A 21,928-nucleotide genomic window follows, 5' to 3' on the forward strand; every position below is an offset into this window, starting at 1 on the left:
TATTTTGAGAGAGACAGAGACAGTGTGAGCAGAGAGAGAGAGGGGGAGAGAGAGAGAGAATCCCAAGCAAGCTCTGCACCATCAGCACACAGCCTGATGTGGGGCTCAAACTCATGAAACCTTGAGATCACGATCTGAGCAGAAACTGAGAGTAGGCGCTTAACCGACTGAGTCATCCAGGTGCCCCTAGGCTTTCATTCCTCCACTCTTTTAACGAAAGGCGGGCAATTTTAGCATCATATGTGCCAGAGACTTGCAGCATTTATTTTGGAAGGTAAAGTAAGGGATTTGTAATCTTTTACTGGCATAACTAAGGACTCTAGCCCCAGAATCAGGTCACATAAGGGCTGATGTATGGAAGGGTGTTCCATTTTGGACAAAGCTGAAAGGTATGAGAAATGAGATCACTATGCAGTTTCCTTATACCACTCAGAAGTCTGGCTTATAATTTAGAAGTTGGTAGATAGCCCCATTTCATAGTCAAGAAATCCCTGTTCTTGGCATCTTGGCCTCCTTCCTATTGGGAGAGGGGGTGGGGTGGGTTTCTTGGTGACACCTGTAACACTGTCCTTGTCATTGCCCTGTCACTTTCTCCACTATAATGAAAAGAGCACCACACAGATGATTTTCTGGCATTCCATCCCTTGAACACTTTGTGCTTCTATCACCCAAGAATCCAGACATTTGTCCTCCCAAGATCAAGCCCCTGAGCCTACATACATTCTTTTTCTCCTTAATGCAATCAGTAACCAGCCAGCACAACGCCAAAAGTCTTGAGGTATAAACCATAGAGAGATTAGTAACTTATAAGCACACAGGCTGATTACTCAGTGCATGTTGACACAGTTAATTCCAATGACCAGGTTATTACATTTCCTTTGTTTCCTTTCCTCTTCGCTTCCTCTTCGCTTCCATTCCTGGTGAAGGCCAGTCTGCTCTTGCAGTCTTTCTGTCTGTAAGACTTTGTCTTCAGTCTAGGCCAGGTAACCCATCAGAATAGCAGCGAGGTCCTGGTTTTCTACACTCAGAAACTGTCCTTCCTGGGAACCTCCTCTGCTCCCAGCAAATTCTTGTTAGCTTTTCTAACCAACTGGCCATTAGTTCACTAAAAGTACTCCTTTCTGAAGCCCTTCACAGTAGGTAAAATCCCCTGTAATGTACATCCTATCTCCTGGGGACTATTCCTCACTTTTTACTTCCGTCCTTTCTTCCCACACACTTCCTCCATCAACACCACCTCTCTGTCAATCAACAGGATCTTCTTTTGCCTGTCAGTCGACCCTGAAATGGATACAGGAAGTCATGTGAGACACATTTCCTGTGCTCTGGGAGCAGGCAGCCATGAGGTGACAGTCTCTCACGTAGCCCTCTGTAATACCCCATGGTACATGCTGTACTAGAGGGATGAACCACATGCTTTGGGAGAACTGAGAAAGAGGGATAAATTTAGACTATGGGGATGAGCAAGGCTTCCCAGTTGAGTTGGGCTTTAAAGAGTAAGTAGAGGGGCACTTGGGTGGCTCAGTCAGTTAAGCCTCCGATTCTTGACAGCTCTGGTCATGATTTCACGGTTCATGGGTTCAAGCCCTGTGTCAGGCTCTGCGCTGAGAGAGTGGAACCTGCTTGGGATTCTCTGTCTCCCTCTCTCTCTGCCCCTCCCCTGCTCACTCTCTGTCTCTCTCAAAAATAAATAAAGATTTAAAAAATGTAAAAAAGAGTAAGTAGAATTTCTCCAAGTAGAGAAAAGAATGGGAAGCAGTACATCTTTTGTATGGGCAGAGTCTGTCCTTTCAAAACATCATGCTCCTTTGGATAAATATAAAATGTTCCCATTTATTCCTCTGGTCCCCGAAATCTGATGAAACTTCCTAGTGGGGCTTGCACTTCTCCTTTGAGAATCACTCATGTCTCAGAAGTGAGAGATAACTATAGACTATTGTTTCTATAACCCACAGTAAATTAGAGTAGGGTTCCCTACACACACCCTTTTATGCATTCACATAACTGCTCACCTTTGATTCTTCAGAGAGATCATGGAAGTGTGGAATCTTCCTGGAGTCCCTGCATGGCTTCTGTGGGTAGTGTCAGGGACGTGAGCTTGTGTGCTAAATGGAAGAGGTCAAGACCTTAGGCTTACGTCTTCCACAGCCTCCCCAAGCCTGGAAGCTTCCTTGTCTTTACATGACAGCTGTTTGTTTTTCATTGGGTGCTGACAATGCATGCAACCCGGCATGTGAAGACATAGTCCTGCCCTCAGGCCTCTGGGAACCTGAGCTATATACTCAGCTCTGGGTGCAAACACAGCTTGAAAAGCAGGCAGGCTGAGCTCTAAGGTGTGAGGCCTTTGTTTCCTTCTCTGAGGGAAAAATGAGCTAGCTAGATGAATTCTCTGAAGAAGATAGCAAGCAGGAGTAACCAAGACCTCCTTTGTTGAGAATAGGAGGGAGGTTGGAATCATGTCAGTGCCCAGGCACTGAAGAATGTCTGGGGATGAAGGAGGGAAACACAGCCTGAGGCAAGTGGGAAACAGATGGAGGCCAAAAATGAGGGAGGACAGGCCCTAGAGGGAAATGAGAGAGCACACTGTGAGAGCAGTACCACCTGCAGAGCCTCCCACGGCCCCCCATGGGCCTCACCTGGCACACTGCCCCTCCCCGGCTGGGTCCTGGAGCTCACAGCCCAGCACCAACTGACCGAAATCAAGCCTTGCTGAGCAGGTGCCCATGGAGAAAGCTGGAAAGTTACGGCCAAAAGGATAGAAAAAGATGGAACTTCAGGAGGCAGTATGATATCGCGTAAAAGACACAGGGTTTCAAGCCAGATCAGCCAAGCTTCCTTTCCCATTACCATTCCTACTAGCTGGGCAAGTTGACTGTTCTTTCTCAACCTCACTCTCCTCTCCTGGAAAATGGGTTCTTGTAGGGTTTAAATGAAATAACAGCTGGAAAGTGCCACCTCGTACACGGTAGAGGTATACTCGTTACTCCTTTCATGGAAGAAAAGTGGTTTATTCCTTAAAATCCACAATGAGATTCAGAATTAGAATGAATGACCCAGAAAAAAGGAGAAAAGGATGATTTCACATTTTTCCTCTTAGGAGCCACAGAAACAACAGGTTTGGCATAGGTGTCCTGAGGAGTTTGGTCATCAGCAGGTGGGAGCTATTCCTGGTGTGTCAGAGAACCCCCCAAATCACACCAGCCTGATGGCCTGGGAGGTGGCCACACTTTGCTTGATGGTTTTGGCCCCTTTTATCCCTAATTCTGTGATTCCATGAGGCCTACATAGCATCCCTTGGAAAATCCATGGATTGACCTGCTAGCCAGTCAACCAGTCAATCAGTCTATCCATCCATTTACTTCACCTTAGATCGTTCTATTGTAATGATGAAAGGATCCAGTGTGCCAGGGGGTCGGCCCAGAGGCATGGGCCCCCTGGCTTGCAAGGATACGCAGGTCTTTACGAGATTCAGAAGACACTTAGATACTTTTGGCTAGAGGTAACAGAAATCAGCCTAAAGTATCTAAGACCAAAAGGGAGAATTTATTATAAGATGCCAGGGACTCTTCTAGGAACCATGGGAAGAATAATCAGGGAGGCCCTACAAAGGCCTGGAATCAGAAACCAGGAAACCAGTATCAATCCAGGCAGCTCTGCCTCTCCAGAGATGACTGGCCTTTCATTTCTTTTTCTCCCTGTGTATCTTGGTTCATGTAATCATTGGTGGTTGGATAGCAATAGTGAATCTCATTTGCAGACTTATGGGAGAGAGAATCTGATTGGCCCTGCTTGGATGGGATACCTACCCCTGGTCCACTCAGCCACAGCCAGATGAGCCACACATTCATAGACCACTATGATAATCTCTCATAAATAAAACTCGCTAGGCTACTCCTAAGTAAATAGAGTTGGGGAATCTCAGCACCCAACAGGGGTTGCACCGCAACGGGGGTTGTGTTAGTTAAAATACAAGTTTGGTAGCTCTGTCAAGACCCAAAGTAATAAGGGCTTAGACAAGAGGGAAGTTTATTTCTGTCCTTTGGGTAACAGTCTGAGTGCATACAGTACAGGCATACTATGGTGGCTCCTCAATATTAGAGGCCCAGGCCCCTCTAGCTTGTTACTATACTCTTAGAATATTTGTTCAATGCACATGGTTAAAGATGGCTCACTGCAGCGTCCACAGTCCAACTAGGGAAAAAGAGAATAGGGAAGGCATGGGCCTTCCTTTTAAGTGCATTATTATTCCTTCTAACTTCTTATTATCCAGAACTTGATCATGTGGACATACTGTAAGAGAGACTGAGAAATATTGACTTTAGTTAGGTGGTCATGTACCCAGTCAAAAATCCTACCACTCTGGGGGTGCCTGGGTGGCTCAGTCAGTTAAGCATCCAATTCTTGATTTTGGCCCAGATCATGATCTCACGGTTCATGGAATCGAGCCCCACATGGGGCTCTGTGCTGACAGCACAGAGCCTACCTGGGATTCTCTCTCTCCTTCTCTCTCTGCCCCTCCCCTGCCCTCTCTCTCTCTTTCTCTCTGTCTCTGTCTCTGTCTCTCTCTCTCTCTCTCACACACACACACACACACACACACTCACACACACACACTCTCTATAAATAAATAAATAAATAAATAAACAAACAAACATTAAAAAAAAAAAAACAACCCTACCACTCTAGGGTGCCTGGGTGGCTCAGTTGATTAAAGGTCCAACTTGGCTCAGATCACGATTTCATGGTTCATGACTTCAAGCCCCACATTGGGCTCTGTGCTGACAGCTCAGAGCCTGGAGCCTGCTTTGGATTCTGTGTCTCCCTCTCTCTCTGCCCCTCCCCAGTGTATGCTGTCTCTCTTTCTGTCTCTCAAAAGTAAACAAACATTAAAAAAATAAAACAAAAAAAATCCTACCACTCTGTAAGAAGGTCAAATAGCTATTGGGGGATGACCTCCTATAGCAGTCAATAGGGACATTGGTTCCTGGAAGCTCACAGAAGTTTTCATCTCTCTGACTCTAGCCTTGGGAAGAGGTTATTGTTAAAGAAATGATATGGCAAGCGTGGAAACATGGATGTGGAAATGCTAAGGAAGATGCGACCAGAACAAGTTTAGCCTAAGTAATGTCTAAAGTTCTCTACGCTCTTACACCACTTCGAGAAAGCATGGGGATGATGTGCCTCTTCCCCTATCCTAACTTAGGGGATAGAAAAGGAAGTTCTTGGGACAGATTGCAGAAGTGAATTGTATAACACAGAGTTCTTTAAAGAATACACATCTTCAGAGCTGCGGTTCTCCTGGGCATAACTCAACTCTGCTAAACAAGAGGGAGTTGAAATCATTTCCTTTAGGCACTAGACCCACATATTATGTTCCTGCCTAGCAACCTCATCCTGCAGCTGTGCTGGGTGGAGTAGTTCAGCGCAGCTAATCCACCAAGAAAGCTGTGTTGGGCACCTACTGTTTGAAAGGCACCGTTCTGGCTGCTGTAGAAGAGCCCATGGCAGTAGAGAATGTGTCTAACAGAAGGTTGTGCTCACTGACCCCTTCCTTTCAGCCACCAGACTGACCTTATCTCTAGCTGAGGACTTCCTGTGCACCCGTAATTACTTGACGGGGCAAGAGGCTTCAGTTCCAAGTCAGCGGATAGGATAATGAGTCACGATGCATATGGTAGCTGTGGCTTTGCTGACTGTGCATTCACCCTCTCAGCACTGCACTTTGGGCTCCAGAAGAGAAAGAAGGGCTGCCAGAGGGGGCTGATTTTTAGCTGCTCAACAGTATTGATCTTGCGTTTTTCAAAGATCCAGCACTGAGTGTGTGTGTGTGTGTGTGTGTGTGTGTGTGTGTGTACACTTGTCAGGACGGGGAAGGCAGGAGGGAGGTGCAAAAATGACTGTGGGAAGTTAGGAACTCAAAGTGGACTTTGTAGCTTTTAGTCACAGTGATGTCAAGATGGAGTGGGAGGGTTGGGAGCAGAAAGAGCCCTGAGCTAAGAATCAACCTAGGGTCACATTCTGTCTACAACTGAACTGAGTGTTTAAATATGACTTTCCCCATTTTAATTTTTTTTTAATTTTATTTATTTATCTGGAGAGAGAGAAAGCATGCACATGCAAGCAGGGGAGGGGCAGAGAGAGGGAGAGAGAGAATCCTAAGCAGGTTCCATGCTGTCAGTGCAGAGCCCCACGTGGGCCTCGATCCCATGAACCAAGAGATCATGACCTGAACTGAGATCAAGAGTCGGATGCTTAACCCACTGAGCCACCCAGGTGCCCCTCCCCCATTTTAAAAACAGGGGTAATGGCCTTGCTCAACACCAAAGGATTTATTAAATGAAAGAGAATTGGACTGTGAGCCTTGCAAAGGCCAGGTCTCTACTTCATTTGTCTCTGTGCCTTTCAGCATCTGGCATAGCGCTTTGTGCGCGTAGTAACTCTTCAGTGAATATTGTCTAGACCGAGTCACTGAAACCACCTGTTCCACCTGACATGTAAGGAAATGCAGTGAGGGACAGTGATGGAAAGAGCAAACACGGAAGGCGCCAGTTACGTCTTGTGTTGTACATTCAATCAACCAAAGTATTCTTCTTTTGAAGTGGCAGCACCGGGAGTAGAATCCAGATCTTTGAACTCTGACACCTCTGCTCTTGCCCCCTACCATATTGCCTCTGAGTTATTTGGCTAAAATCAGAGAGCTTGTTTACGGCTGAGATGGGATTCCTTTGCAGGAGAGCTATTACAGACCACCTCTGCCTGGAGTTTAAATATAATGAATGGTTAAAAAACAGGGTCTCTGGAGCCAGGATGTCTGGGTTTGAATCCCAATTCTGCCATTGACTATGTGATCTCATTTTTTTTTTTTTAATTTTTTTTTCAACGTTTATTTATTTTTGGGACAGAGAGAGACAGAGCATGAACGGGGGTGGGGCAGAGAGAGAGGGAGACACAGAATCGGAAACAGGCTCCAGGCTCTGAGCCGTCAGCCCAGAGCCTGACGCGGGGCTCGAACTCACGGACCGCGAGATCGTGACCTGGCTGAAGTCGGATGCTTAACCGACTGCGCCACCCAGGCGCCCCTATGTGATCTCATTTAATCTCTTTATCCCTCAGCTTTCTCATCTGTACAAAGGGGACTGAAGTTGCATTTCACCTCCCAAGGTTGTTGTGAGGATTAAATGAGTTAAAATATGTAAGGAAGGGTGCCTGGGTGGCTCAGTCAGTTAAGCGGTTGACTCTTCGTTTCTGCTCAGATAAAGCCCCACTTCGGGCTGGGATCTGTGCTGAGTGTGGAGCCTGCACACAGGCTCCTGTGAGAGGAGCGGAGAGGAGGGGAGAGAGGATTCTCTCTCTCCCTTTCTCTTTGTCCCTCCCCTGCTCGTGCATGCTCGCTCTCTCTCTCTCGCTCTCAAAATAAATAAGTAGACTTAAAAAAAATACACGAAGAGCTTAGAAAAGTGCCTGGCACATAATAAGTACATTATTGTTTGCTGCTCTTCTCAAGTAAGTTAGGCTTTTACTGCTATGGTGGTGGCTACAATCAGCCTTCACAAAGACAGCCATTTGATGATGGTGGAGTTTTTTCCTCCTGAATAGGTAAGATTCCCATAGATGTTTTAAAGGACTGGAGACTCTACTGTATAAGTTCTTTGAGGGCTGAGGTGCTTCTCTGGTAAAGACTCTCCAGGGCTGAGTTCAGTGCCATACAATTGGTGGGCAATTGAAAAGCGATGACCAATAACTCCTGGGGCGGTCTGGGCCTGGGATAATTATCTCCTATGCACAGCACATTGACAGCTGAGATGGGACACTGGCTTTCTACAAACACATCTCCTTCCCTTAAAATCTTCCAAAGCCCACCCTTTATTCAGATTTGCTCAGCATTAGAAAGTCACTGGAACCCCCAGCACAAAGACGGTGGCTGAATGCCAAAGGACCAGAGCCAGGAAAACCGTGTGAGAGGCAATCTCGCTCCTGCCAAGAATGGGATGCGATTTCCTACCCCTACCCCCGCAGTGGGCCCCCAACCTCCTGTCCTTCCCATTCCCCATCCACCCCCAGTCCTATGGGCCACGGATTTCTGCCTGAAAAAGCAATTCAGCGCTGTACACTGGGGATGTTTCCTTCTGACCTACTTCAGGCAGAACACTTGTCCTGCTGAGAAAGGGCAGCGGCCGCTCAGCATTCCCCCACCCCCACTCCCCGCCGCCGCGGCCTCCAGATGCTGAGTCGTCTGTCACTCACTCACAGCCAACGGCCACACCTGAGAAGGAGCTTTTCTTCATGGTTTCCCCACATTGACACCTGGACTGACTAACCTGACAGGTTCCTGGGGTAGAGTTGAAACCTGTTTCCTGGTATAAATGTGCTTTGCCTTTTCTGTTATGTGCCTGTTTTTGTAATTTGGTTCAGAACCACCATTTACCATGGACCTGGGAACTCAGATTGCCATTTTCAAGTGTTCCTAGTTCCTCCTTCTTCCTCTTCTCCTTCTCCCTCTTCTTCATAATCAGTACCTTCCAGAGTACCTACTATACATATTCCCTTTAATATACCCAGTACTCAACTTTGTGAGGTAGATCTACAAGGACAGTGCTTCTCAGACTTTAATGTGCATAGGGAATCCTGTTCAAAGGCAATTCTGTCGAGTAGGTCTGGGAGATACCTGAGATTCTGCATTTCCCACAAGCTCCCATGCGATATTGATGCTGCTGGTTCTAATTCCTTGAGTGGCAAAAATATCAGGAAGAGTCTTTTGGTTGCAAGTGACTGAAATCCAATGTGAACTAGTTAAGCAAGAGGAATTTATTACAAGGATATTGGTGTCTCACAAAGCTGAGTACAGGATTAAAAACGCACCCCAAGAGGAGTGGGAGCCAAAGAGGACCCTCTTGGGTTCTTGACTCTTCTTTCTCCTTGCATGCATTTCATTGCTCCATTCTTCCTCCACCCTTCCTTCCTTCCTTTCTCCTCCATTCTGGTTAGGACCAAGGTAACTCTACCCATAGTCCTGTGGATTCCATGTCCTCTGCTTCCTTGATTTACTGCTTTGGTATGGTGGAGCATATCTTCCAGTAACTTCCTATGAAAGTGAGCAACGGAAATAAAATTTTACTTACTAACATAACTGAGGGGAGCCTGGGTGGCTCAGTCGGCTCAGCGTCCAACTTCAGCTCAGGTCATGATCTCAAGGTTCATGACTTTGAGCCCCGCATCAGACTCTGTGCTGACAGCTCAGAGCCTGGAGCCTGCTTCAGATTCTGTGTCTCCCTCTCTCTCTCTGCCGCTCCCCGCCCCTCACTCTCTCCCTCTCTCTCAAAAATAAACTTTTTGAAAAATTAGAAACAAAAAACCTGAAAATGTCTCTATACTCAATAGTATAAAGTATAGAATTCTAGCTTCCAGAGTAGCTGTTATAATATCCAATACCATTTCAATTTTCTATCCTTTGTATCTCATTCTGAAAGTTAAAAATTTTTGTTTATTAAAAATAGATTTTTGTTCATTTATTTTTGAGAGAGAGAGAGAGAGAGATGGAGTGCAAGTGGGGGAAGGGCAGAGAGAGAGGGACACACAGAATCCGAAGCAGGATCTGAGCTGACTAGCCTGAGGCGGGGCTCAAACCCACAAGCCATGAGATCATGACCTGAGCTGAAGTCGGATGCTTAACTGACTGAGCCACCCAGAAGCCCCTCATTCTGAAAGGTTTTAGATTCTTCTCTCTGACCTCTAGCATTCTGAAAGTTCACAATGATGTGCCTTGGGATGGTTCTTTCCTCATTCATTATACTGGGCACTTAATGAGTCTTTTTGACCTGGAAACTTACATCCTTCTGTTGTAGAAAAAAAAAAATTTCTTCTGGTTATTCACTTATTTCTTCCCCTCTCTTTTTTTGTTCAGTCCATCTGGAGCTCCTGTTATTAGGATGTTGGATCTTCTGACCTGATCTCTTGATCTTCTTATCTTCTGTATCTAATTTTCCATCTCTTTATCTCTTTGCTTTACTTTCTGTAAGATTTTATAAACTACTTTTTCTAACTTTGCTAGTTGAATTTTAAATATTTCTATTTTTAATTTCTCAGAGTTCTCTTTTGCTGTTCTCTGAATATTCCTTTTTCTAATAGGCTACTATTCTTATTTCATGGGTGTAGTAGCCTCTCTTCTGTCTCCAGGAACATTATTCTTGTCCTTTTTTGAACTTTTCTTCTCTCTACATTCTTTTCTCTTTTCTCTTTTCTTATTTCTTTATTTTGGTCTCTGTTTTTCATGTAGACTTTCTGTTTCTATTAAAGAGTGAGGCAGGGGCGCCCGGATGGCTCAGTCAGTTGACCCTTGATTTCAACTCAGGTCATGTTCCCGGGGTCATGGAAGTGAGCCCTGTGTCAGGCTCCACACTGAGCATGGAGACTGCTTGAGATTCTCTCTCTCTTCCTCTGCCTCTCTCCCCTGCTCATGCTCTCTCTCTCTAAAAAAACAAACAAACAAACAAACCAAAACAAAAAACACTTTAAAGAGGGAGGCACTAAACAGTTTACTGGAAGAGGAACTAAGAAGAAACTAATGAAGTCCTATTCATTGTACCTTTTGAGTCTTTTAAATTCTGAGCCACATTAGTATAAAGCCTATTAAAAAAAAACAAAACAAACCTTTTAGAATTTATTTTAAGCTTTATGTGCACAGGAATGGCTTGTCCATTGAGGAATTTTACTGTAGAGATATTGAGATAAGGTGTCAAGCAGCTTTTTCTCTGAGGGGACTTCTAAATGTCAGTGTTTAAAAGTCTCTCTGAGCCATTAAGTCTTTTCTGATAAGAATCTTCGAGACTCCTGTCTGAGGATAGGTGTTGGGGGAGGGTATAAGCCTAACTGCCAATTTTGTTGAATGAGTGTGGGAGGAAGGCCGGATATTCCACTGTTGAGAATGTAGCTCTCCTAACTATACATACCCTCTCCTAACTATACATACCACTGAGTCCGTCAGCCTCTGGAGTAAGCTTCTCAAGCTGTCTGTGGTGAAGGACCAGTTTTTAAATTTCTTATCTGTCAGGGACCCACATGCAGTTCTAACGCACATGGCTAGTACATATCTCTTACCACACATGACTCACAATAGGAGTTCAAACATCCAAACTGGTCTACATCCTGTTCAGAAAGAAGAATCCACTGAGAACACACTTAAATGTTGAGGCAATTTCAAATTTCTATAAAAATTCTAAACACTCTTACTTTCTGTACTTATCATATTAGGGCCAGTAACAAAGTTTATGGGCCTAAACCAGTTCATGAACCAAATTTAACAGCACTGCTCTAGAAAAAAACAGTCTAATCTCTTGCCTTGAGGAGGAGCTGTCACTAGGCTTTGAGAGGGTGTTGGGGAAAATTTGGAGGGCTGGACTGCTCTGCAAATAGACTTTCAGCTCATTCCCCATCTCAGCTCTGCCCTTCATTCCCACATTTCTTGGTACCCTGGGTTTCCAAACCCAGTGCTTTCCTGAATTGCTCATGTCCCATGATTGGTTCCTTTCTGCAGGCATCAGGCCACAGCTTCTACTACTTGGCCAAATCATTTACCCCTCCTTATTCTACTTTCTTCTCCCATTCTCTTTGTCCTTGCAGTTTATACTTTAAAAAATCCCTTTCAAAATCCTGACTTCTTCACAGAATTGATTCAAAAAGTATGGAATTTCAAGGCACCCAGAATAGCCAAAACAATCTTGAAAAAGAACAAGTTTAGAGGACTTGTTTAGAGGACAAGTTTAGAGAACAAGTTTAGAGGACTTACTGCCAAGCTACAGTAACATGTTATCAAGTGTGATTTTGGCATAAGGACAGACAAACAGATCAATGAAATAGAATTGAGAGTCCATAAATAAACCTTCTGATGTGTGATCAATTGATCTTTGGTAAGAATGCCAAGACAATTCAGTGGGGGAAAGAATAGTCATTTCAGCAGGTGGTGCCAAGACATGTGGAGATCCACACACAAAGAATGAAGTTAAACCCCTACCTCACATCACACACACAAATTAACACAAAATGGACCATAGACCTACACGTAAGAGCTAAAAATTTTACACTTTAGAAGAAAATATAAGAGTGAATCTTCATGAGGCAAAGACTTCTTATATATAACATCAAAAGCACAAGTAACAAAGGAAAAAATAAATTGGACTCATGAAAATTAAAAACTTTTGTGTTCCAAATGACACCATCAAGAAAATGCAAAGAAAACCTACATAAGAGAGAAAATATTTTCAAATCATATATCTGATAAGGGACTTATATCCAGAATATACAAAGAACTTTTACAATCTATAGTAATAAGGCAAATAATCCAATTTTGAAATGGGCAAAGGACCTAAATAACATTTTTCCAAAGAAGATTTACAAATGGCCAATAAGCACATGAAAAGATTTTCAACATCATTAGCCATCAGGGAAATGCAATTTCAAAACTACACTGAGATACCACTTGATACTCTCTAGGAGGCTATTATCACAAAGACAGATGATAACAAATGTTACTAAGGATGTAGAGAAATTGGAACCTCACGTTGTACTGATGGGAATGTAAAATGGTGCAGCCACTTTGGAAAACAGTTTGCAGTTCCTCAAAAAGTTAAATGTAGGGGAGCCTGGGTGACTCAGTTGATTGGTGATGGACTCTTAATTTTGACTCAGGTTGTGATCTTGAGGTAAAGGGATTGAACCCTACATGGGACTTTGCAACTGGACATGGAGCCTGCTTGAGATTCCCTCTGTCTCAATCTCTCTCTCTCCACCTCCCTCCCCTGCTCGCATTACCTTTCTCTCTCAAAAATAAAAAACAAAAATTTTTAATAATTAAAAAAAAAGTTAAACATAGACCACATGATCCAGCAATTCCCCTCTTAGGTGTATATATTCACATAATGAATTAATGTTCAAAAGCAACATCATTCATGATAGCCAAAAAGCAGAAACAATTCAAATGGTCATCTGCTGAAGATGGATAAATAAAATGTGGTATATCCATACAATGGAATTTTATTTAATGATAAAAATAAATGAAGTACTGATACATGCTACAACATGAATGAATTTTGAAAACGTTATGCTTAGCAAAAGTCACAACGTCACAAAGTCACAAATGCTTCCATTTACATAAAATGTCAAGAATAAGGAAATCTACACAGAGAGAAAATAGATCAGTGGTTGCCTAGGATGGAGTCCAGGGGATAGGGAGGAAATGGGGAAGGAGGTTTTTTTCAGGGTGATAAAACTATTCTAAAATTGATTGTGATGGGACACCTGGGTGGCTCAGTTGGTTAAGCCTATGAGTCTTGATTTCAGCTCAGGTCACGATCCCATGGTCCGTGAGATCTCATGGTTCATGAGATCAAGCCCTGCATTGGGCTCTGCACTGACAGTGCAGAGCCTGCTTTGGATTCTCTCTCTCCCTCTCTCTCTCTGCCCCTCCCCTGCTTGCATGCACGCATGTGCTCTCTCTGTATCAAAACAACTAAATAAACATTAAAAAAATAAAATAAAATTGATTATGGTGATGGCTGCACAACTCTGTGAATATACTAAAAGCCCCTGAATTAGACACTTTAGATAGGTGAATTGTATGGTATGTGAGTTATTTCTCAATAAAGCTGTTATAAAGGAATTTCTGGGGTCAACCCACCTGGTCTAACTGCAAGTCCCAGTGCCACCACTCTTGAATGTGGAGGGTCTTCAGCTTATCTTATGCACAGTGCTCCTCAATTATTAACACATGAGCTCAAATCTGAGGTGACACATTTGTTCTCAAACTAATGGTGATTTAAGGGCTTGCTATTGGCTTCCTTAGGGGATGTACCTAAAAATGGTGTTTATTGAGTTAGACAAATTAATCAACTGTGCTTAACTTGACACTCTTACTCCACAGAAAAGTTTCTTTTATTTTTAAAAAGCTATCTCCTTTTATTAATAGCAAATAATACAAAAAGCTCCTCCCTTTTTGAAAGCCTCAGCATGTGTTCTGAATGAGGATATAAACCCAGTTGGTTCATTTATTCAACAAATATTTCCAGAGTACTCACTACGTGCTACTCTGCCAGATTCTGCAAATGCAATCAATGGTGAACAAATAACAGAGAGGAGAGAGCTGAATAAACAAGCCTTTAGGTCAGTGTGGACTCAAACTAGTCCGTCCTAAATCTCCAATGACAGAGGAATTGGGGATGTTTCACTGTTGAGGGATTCAGGGAAATGTCTACGTTATCTTTTTTCTTCTTTGAGCAGTCGCGGTTGGGTTTCTTGAATTACATAAATAGTAGAACAACCCTAGCAGAAATGGGGGAAAAAAAGAAAAGACGCCAAACAACAGTGCTGCTGCATCGATCCAATTTCAAACCATTTCTCCACTCGACCCATTTTTGAAGATTCTAGCTCCATTTCCCCCTAGCTTTGGCGACTTCCATTGCATGTCTCTTAGAGGACCCAGTTCAAAAGGACCTCCCAAGACTCACTCTGAGAAATTCAGACCTGAGGTGTTGGAGCTTGGTGGCAGCCAAGATCCCCACCCCCCTCCCAGCTGCTCAGGAGGTTGGGGGAGCAAAGAAGTGGATGTAAATCTCAGGACCAGTTTGCTTCTGGGCACATTCCCCCAGATTCAGAAGCCAGGCAGAAGAGGACTGCTGAACATCAGGGCAGAAGAGGGAGGCCAATGCCTGAGGTGTGCAAGCCTTGGCATTGGAGGTATCCTGTGTTCAGAGACCGGCAATACGATCACTGTCACCAGCAAGTCAGTGGGGGACATCTAGGGAGGAATGTGAGTCCCCACTCAGGTGTGCTGGGGTGCAAGTCTGACCCTGTTGACCTCGCTGACGAGAGGCAGCAGGCAAGCCCACGGGCAGGGCCATGAGGGCCTCTGAGTTTCCACTCTCTGAGGGTACTGAGCACTCTTAGTGCCCAACCCTGCTGAGGCAAGTCTGGCCCAAATGCCAGCAAAGTGAAGAACATGCTGTAGGATCTTGATGTGTCTCTTCACCTCTCTGAGCCCATTTATTCATCTGTAAATAGGGCTAATAATCCTCACTTTGTGGAACTGAACCTTGTGAGGGTTAGAGATCTCAAGAAGCCTAGCCCTGCTTCTCAGTGAATAGTTTGCCATTATGTCTGGGACACCTACTTATTCTTGTGGGCTATGAGCCCCCCTAAATTTCTAGGATTCAGCTTTGTTATTCTCATCTCTCACTGAATAGAATTGTGTGTGTGTGAGTGTGTGTGTGTGTGTGTGTGTGTGTGCAAAAAAGGTGATCTTATTACAGCACGGGGACAGGACCTGTGAGCAGGAAGAGCTGCCAGAATTTTTTAAATATTAAAAGGTTTATTTTACCAGGTGCCCGGGCAGCTCAGTTGGTTAAACTTACAACTCTTGATTTCAGCTCAGGTCATGATCTCACAATTGGTAAGATCAAGCCCCACATCTCTCTCTCTTTCTGCCTCTCTCTCTCTCAAAATAAATAAACTTAAAAAAAAAAGTTTTATTTAACAATATGACTACAATGTAATATATGTTTATTATAGCATCTTTGAACATATCATAAAGGCAACACAAAATCAAAATAAGCCTGTAATCTGACCCTTCAGAAATAACCACAGTTAACATTTTCATGTAGAGTCTCCCAGTCTTTTATGTATGTAGTTGTCATGGAATATACACATTTAGTTCCTACTTTGTATTCTACTCTAAGTATCTGTCATCATAACACTTTTATAATAGCACTTAAAGTAACTAGCATTTATTTATTTTTTATCTTTTGTAAAGTACCCAGCATTTAAAATATTGGGGTACCTGGCTGGCTCAGTCAGAGGGAGCATATGACTCTTGATCTCGGGGTCAAAAGTTCGAGCGCCCCATTGGGTGTAGAGATTACTTAAAAACAAATAAATAAGGGGCACCTAGGCGGCTCAGTCGATTAAACATCCAACTCTTGATTTCAGTTCAGGTCATGATCTCATGGCTTGTGGGATCAAGCCCTGAGTTAGGCTCTTGCACTGACAGTGTAGATCCTGCTTGGGATTCTCTCTTTTCCCCTGTTTGTTCCTCAACTGCTCATGCTCTCTCTCTCTCTCTCAAAAATAAATAAACATTTAAAAAATTAATTAATTAATTAAACTAAAACTAAACTAAACTAAAATAACATCCCACAGTATGATTATGCCATAAGTCTTCAACCAACCCTCTATTGTTAGTTGTATCCGGTTCTCACTATTATAAATAGTACCGTCGTGAATATTCTTTTTTTATTTTTTAATTATCAAGTGAATATCATCATGAATACTATTTTTTTAAGCCAATTCTTTTTTTTTTTCAGTTTATTTATTTTGAGAGTGAGAGAAAGAGAGCTTGCATGCGCATGTGAGCAGGGGAGGGGCAGAGAGAGAGAGGAGAGAGACAGAATCCCAAATAGGTTCTGGGCTGTCAGCATGGAGTCCGATTCAGGGCTTGATCCACAAACAGATCATGACTGAGCCCAAATCAAGAGTCAGGCGCTTAATCAATTGAGCCACCTAGGCGCCCCCATGAATATTCTTTGATATTTAGTGTTTTTATTTTCTTTGAGAGAGAGAGAGTACACGAGTAGAGGAGGGGCAAAGAGAGAGGGAGAGAGAGAATCCCAAGCAGGCTCTGTGTGTGTCAGCACAGAGCCTGATGCGGGGCTCAAAGTCACAAACTGTGAGATTGTGACCTGAACTGAAATCAAAAGTTGGTGTCTTAATTGACTGAGCCACCCAGGCACCTCACCCCCATCAATACTATTAAAGCTAAATCTTTGCACACATTTCTGATTATTTTCCTAAAATAAATTTCTAAAATGGAAACACTACTTCAAATAGTAAGCAAATTTTTAAGGTTTTTGAGACCTGCTGACAAATTACCTAGAAAGGAAATAATTTTTAAATTTGGGTTTTATCTATTTATTTTAATATTTCTCTTTTTCTACTTATAAAAGGAATACATCCTTGTCAAAACAAACATTGTAGAAATATATATTTAAAAAGATTTTAAATTTCCCTTAATTTTATTGTCCAGAGATAATTGCTAATAACAATTTGGTGTACATTAGGAGTACCTTGAATGACTCCAATTAGATACTTAGATTTAGTTGATTACCAGATTTTATTTTTTATTTTTTTCCCAGTTTTATTTAATCCAAGTTACTTAGCATACAGTGTAATAATGGTTTCAGGAATAGAATTTAGTGATTCATCACTTACATATAACACCCAGCAATTGCCCTCCTAATGCCCATCACCCATTAAGCCCATCCCCCCACCCAATACCCCTCCAGGAATCCTCAGTTTGTTCTCTGTATTTAAGAGTTTCTTGTGGTTTTCCTCCCTATCTTTTTTTATCTTATTTTTCTTTCCCTTTCTCTACATTCATCTGTTGAGTTTCTCAAATTCCCCATATGAGTGAAATTATGATATCTGTCTTTCTCTGACTGACTTATTTCGCTTAGCATAATACCCTTCAGTTTCATCCATGTTGCTGCAAATGGCAAGATTTCATTCTTTTACCTTGCCAAGTAGTATTCCATTGTGTATGTAAACCACATCTTCTTTATCCATTCATCAGTTGATGGACATTTGGGCTCTTGCCATAATTTGACTATTGTCAATAGCACTGCTATAAACATTGGGGTGCATGTGCCCCTTTAAATCAGCATTTTTTTATCCTTTGGATAAATTCCTAGTAGTGAAATTGCTAGGTCATAGGGTAGTTCTATTTTTAATTTTTTGAGGAAACTCCACACTGTTTTCCAGAGTGGCTATACCATTTTGCATCCCACCAGCAATGCAAAAGTATTCTCCTTTCTCTGATCCTCACCAACATCTGTTAATTTTAGCCATTCTGACAGGTATGAGATAGTATCTCATTGTGGTTTTTAATTTGTATTTCCCTGCTGATGAGTGATGTTAAGCATCTTTTCATCTTTTCATGGTTAACACCATCAGGATGTCTTCTTTTGAAAAGTGTCTGTTCATGTCTTCTGCCCATTTCTTCACTGGAGTACTTGTTTTTTGGGTGTTGAGTTTGATAAGTTCTTTATAGATTTTGGATACTAACCCTTTACCTGGTATGTCATTTGCAAATATCTTTTCCCATTCTGTCAGTTGCCTTTTAGATTTGTTAAGATTGCCATATTTTAAACATCTTCCTCCCTTTTTCTTCATTTCTTACAAGCCCAGACTGAGTCATTAGTGAGCTCCTTCTTTGAAGGTGGCCTGTGGCCAGGTCTACACCATTCACACTCTCAGTACAGCCTTGTCTGGTTATCACGGGCAAGCTCAGGCAGCCATCTCAGCCTCTCTCTGGAATCCACTACCAGTTTCCTCTCTGTGGAGAGGAAGAGGAGGAAGGGGGCACCAGAATGCAGTTGTAAATGTAGGTTCTGGCACTCACCCCCTGGATGCCTGGGGGAAAATGAGTGAAAGCACCGTAATGTAGCCAAGTCTGGAATCATCCCTGGGCATTCTAGAAACAGGTCATATGTACTACCTGTACATATCTACACACACCCAGAACAAACAGCTATGGGCTCATACATAATGTCAGTGCCTAGATTCGATATGCCAGCAGCTATCTCCACATCCTTTAACAAGCTCAGTTCTCTGAGGAAAGCTTACCTGCAGACGTTTGTGAAATGTGTTTATATGCATAAACACACACACACGCACACGCACACACACACACATATATATAATTTATCTCTGGAGGGGACCTCTCACCTACACAAGAGCTCAGAGTTACAAAGAAAAACCCTATTGGTGATAACAGAAGGTCCCTTATACTAGAAAGGCTCAACAGTATACTAGAGGGGTATAATAAAGCAAAGGCCTTTGGGCACTATGGCCCTTAACTGTCCAACATTCCTCCCAAACTGATGACACCCCAATCCATCCACACCTTCCATTCAGAGTTAGCTCTACTTTCAGAGATACAGGTTCCCATGACATTTCTTAATGCTGTTAATGGTAATTATAACTAATAAATTCTCTTCTGTGGCTGCTAAGATCCTATCTCCTCCATGAAATCTTTTGGTCAATGGCAAGAGAAGTAAGAATTTTACTTGGCCTATTTTGTCTCAAGGTACATTCTTTTTGAGACTTCATCACATGTGTGTAATATCTCCTTGGCTTTATGTAATGTGAATAATATGCATTATCTCTATTTTAAAAAAATTTTAATTTATTTTTGAGAGAGAGAGAGAGAGAGAGAGTATGAGTGGGGGAGGGGCAGAGAGAGAGGGAGACACAGAATCCGAAGAAGGCTCCAGGCTCTGAGCTGTCAGTACAGAGCCCAACTTGGGACTCAAACCTGTGAACCATGAGATTATGACTTGAGCTGAAGTCAGACGTTTAACCAACCAAGCCACCCTGGTGCCCCTGCATTATCTTTATTCTTTGAGTTGTTGGACCTATTTTCACTTGTCCATTTCTTATAACCTTTAAGTCTGTCAGTGGCAGACAATGTGTTACAATCCTTAACATCCTGGATCAACAAAATGGAAGCTCCAAAAACCCAACTGTATGTAAGAAAGCATATGATAATAAGAGCAATACTAATATTTATTGAGTGCTGGCTGCGAGCCAGTCCCTGTCATAAGCACTTTGCACATATCAACTCATTCTGTCCTCACAACAACTCTGTCAGGAAGACACTATTGTTATTTTCATTTTATGTGTGAGGGACTTGAGGCACAGAGAGATTAACTGACTTGCCCAAAGTCACACAAGGAGTAGAACCAAACAGGATTCATAAGCTGAAAACCTGTAACACTAACATTTTGGTGTTTAGCATTCTGGTTTTTTCCATGTGTATTTAAAGGCATTTTGTTTTACTTTAGAAAACTGAGGTCATAAATATACTTAATAGGCGTTAAGTGTGTGTCTTTACTCAGGATACAAATTTGTAATTTCTGTGATGTACCTTTTAATTTTAAGAAGTTTTTCACATGGCTGAAGTTTAACATTGTGATTTCTGTTAATCTTTTCCTTTGTAATTTCTGTCACTGTTTTTATGTTTGGAAAATCCTTCCCCATTACAGGATCACTGTCTTGTCTTCTGGCTTTATTGTTTCTTTTTTATCTTTAATTATTTATGTTATTTGAAATTTATTTGATAAATAATGTTTCCTTTTCCTGACAAATTTGTGATATTTCCTTAATATTCCTTAACATTACATTCTTAATTATTCTAAGGTCTGTTTCAAAGTTGACTGATCTGTTTATTTAATAGATGTTGTTTTGTAGGGTAAGTCTTCCCAATTTGTTCTTGTTTTATTAGCAATCGTGCCTTAACATTTTGTCAAATAAACAATAGAATTATTGCATCAAGTTGGTTAACCTAACAAGTTAATTCAAGAAGAGTTGATATATTTAAGATGTTCAGATTTCTAATTTTTTCCATTTTAAAAATCTCCTCCCCTGCTACTTTTTTGTTTTTTTCTGGATTACATTTATAGAGAGTGGTTTATTATACTTTCCTTTTTTAAAAAATTGGGGCTCCTGATTCTTGATTTCAGCTCAGGTCATGACATGATGGTTCATGAGATCAAACCCAGAGTCAGGCTCTGTGCTGACAGAATGGAACCTGCTTGGGATTCTCTCTCTCCCTCTCTCTCTTCCAGTCCCTTCTTTGAACTCAATATCTCTCAAAATAAATAAATAAACATTTTTTAAAATTTTTAAAAATTAAAAAAAAAATCCCAGAGACTTATTTACTAAGTCTACTGCTATTTGGCTTTGTGACTCACAAATTTCTGGAATCATCTTAATTTTGTTCTTTCTATTTTCCTTAGAAGTGTTTTATTGTTCTTTTCATAACTTTTCTGAGATAAATCTGAGTTTGTTTATTTTCATCATGTTTTATAGTGACAGCATTTACCTTTAACACAGCTTTGACTACCTTCTATAATATGTTTTGATTCCCATCATGAACTATGAAATCTAAATGATTTTTTAAAAAACAGCTTTTTTGGAATATATACCTACCATCATATTCACCTGTTTAAAGTGTATAGTTCAATAAGACCTTCTGTAATCCCCAGATATTCATACTTATGGATGCTTGTTTTATGTTCTTAGGAATTTTCTGAAAATAGCCACTTATTAAACCAGAATTCATTATAAAAAGAAAAGAAAGAAAGAAAGAAAGAAAGAGAGAAAGGGAGAGAGAAAGAAAGAAAAAGTGTACAGTTCAGTTAAATTTTAATATATTTAGAGAATTGTACAAGCATCACCACCACCTGACTTCAGAACATTTTCATCACTTTTCAAAGAAACCCTGGGGGCAACTGATTGGCTCAAATGAAAGAGCATGTGACTCTTGATCTCAAGGTCATGATTCCAGCCCCACTTGGGTGTAGAGATTACTTAAATAAACAAACAAACTTAAAAAAAGAGAAAGAAAAAGAAACCCTGTACCTATTAACAATACGTCTCATTTCTCCCTTCTCCTAGTCCCTGGCAACTACTACTCAACTTTCTACTGCCATAGATTTACTCATTCTAGACACTTCATATAAATGGAATTATATAATAGGTGGCCTTTTGAATCTGGCTTCTTCCACTTAGCAAATGTTTTCAAGGTTCACCATGTTACCCATGTATCAGTACTCCATTCCTATTAATGGCTGAATAACATTCCATTGTATGGACATACTACAGTTGATTTATATGTTCCTTGACTGATGGACATTGGGTTATTTCTGCCATGGTTATGAATACAATGTTGCTATGAACATTCATGTACAACTTTTTGTGTGGACATATGTTTTCCTTTCTCTTGGGTAGTATTTGGGAATGGAATTGTTAGATCATATGGTAACACTATGTGTAACCTTTTGAAGAATGGCCAAACTGTTTTCTAAAGTGGCTGCACCATTTTACA

General features: G+C 41.7%; 2 protein-coding genes across 3 annotated transcripts in view; one reads left to right on the forward strand and one right to left on the reverse strand.

Annotated features, from left to right (window-relative positions):
• The window catches only part of NINJ2 (ninjurin 2), a 79,498-nt gene that overhangs the window by 33,656 nt on the left and 23,914 nt on the right, over nt 1-21,928 (forward strand). The gene's annotated exons all lie outside the window — the stretch shown is intronic.
• Nucleotides 8,783-21,928, reverse strand: part of B4GALNT3 (beta-1,4-N-acetyl-galactosaminyltransferase 3) — a 138,965-nt gene continuing 125,819 nt past the window's right edge. Inside the window, exon 20 of the mRNA XM_023256641.2 lies at nt 8,783-9,082. Within this exon, the coding sequence (XP_023112409.2) occupies nt 8,848-9,082 (235 nt within the window). The 3' untranslated portion in view covers nt 8,783-8,847. The remainder of the gene's footprint in view (nt 9,083-21,928) is intronic.

Source organism: Felis catus, chromosome B4, assembly GCF_018350175.1.
Source record: "Felis catus isolate Fca126 chromosome B4, F.catus_Fca126_mat1.0, whole genome shotgun sequence".
Classification (NCBI taxonomy): Eukaryota; Metazoa; Chordata; class Mammalia; order Carnivora; family Felidae; genus Felis; species Felis catus.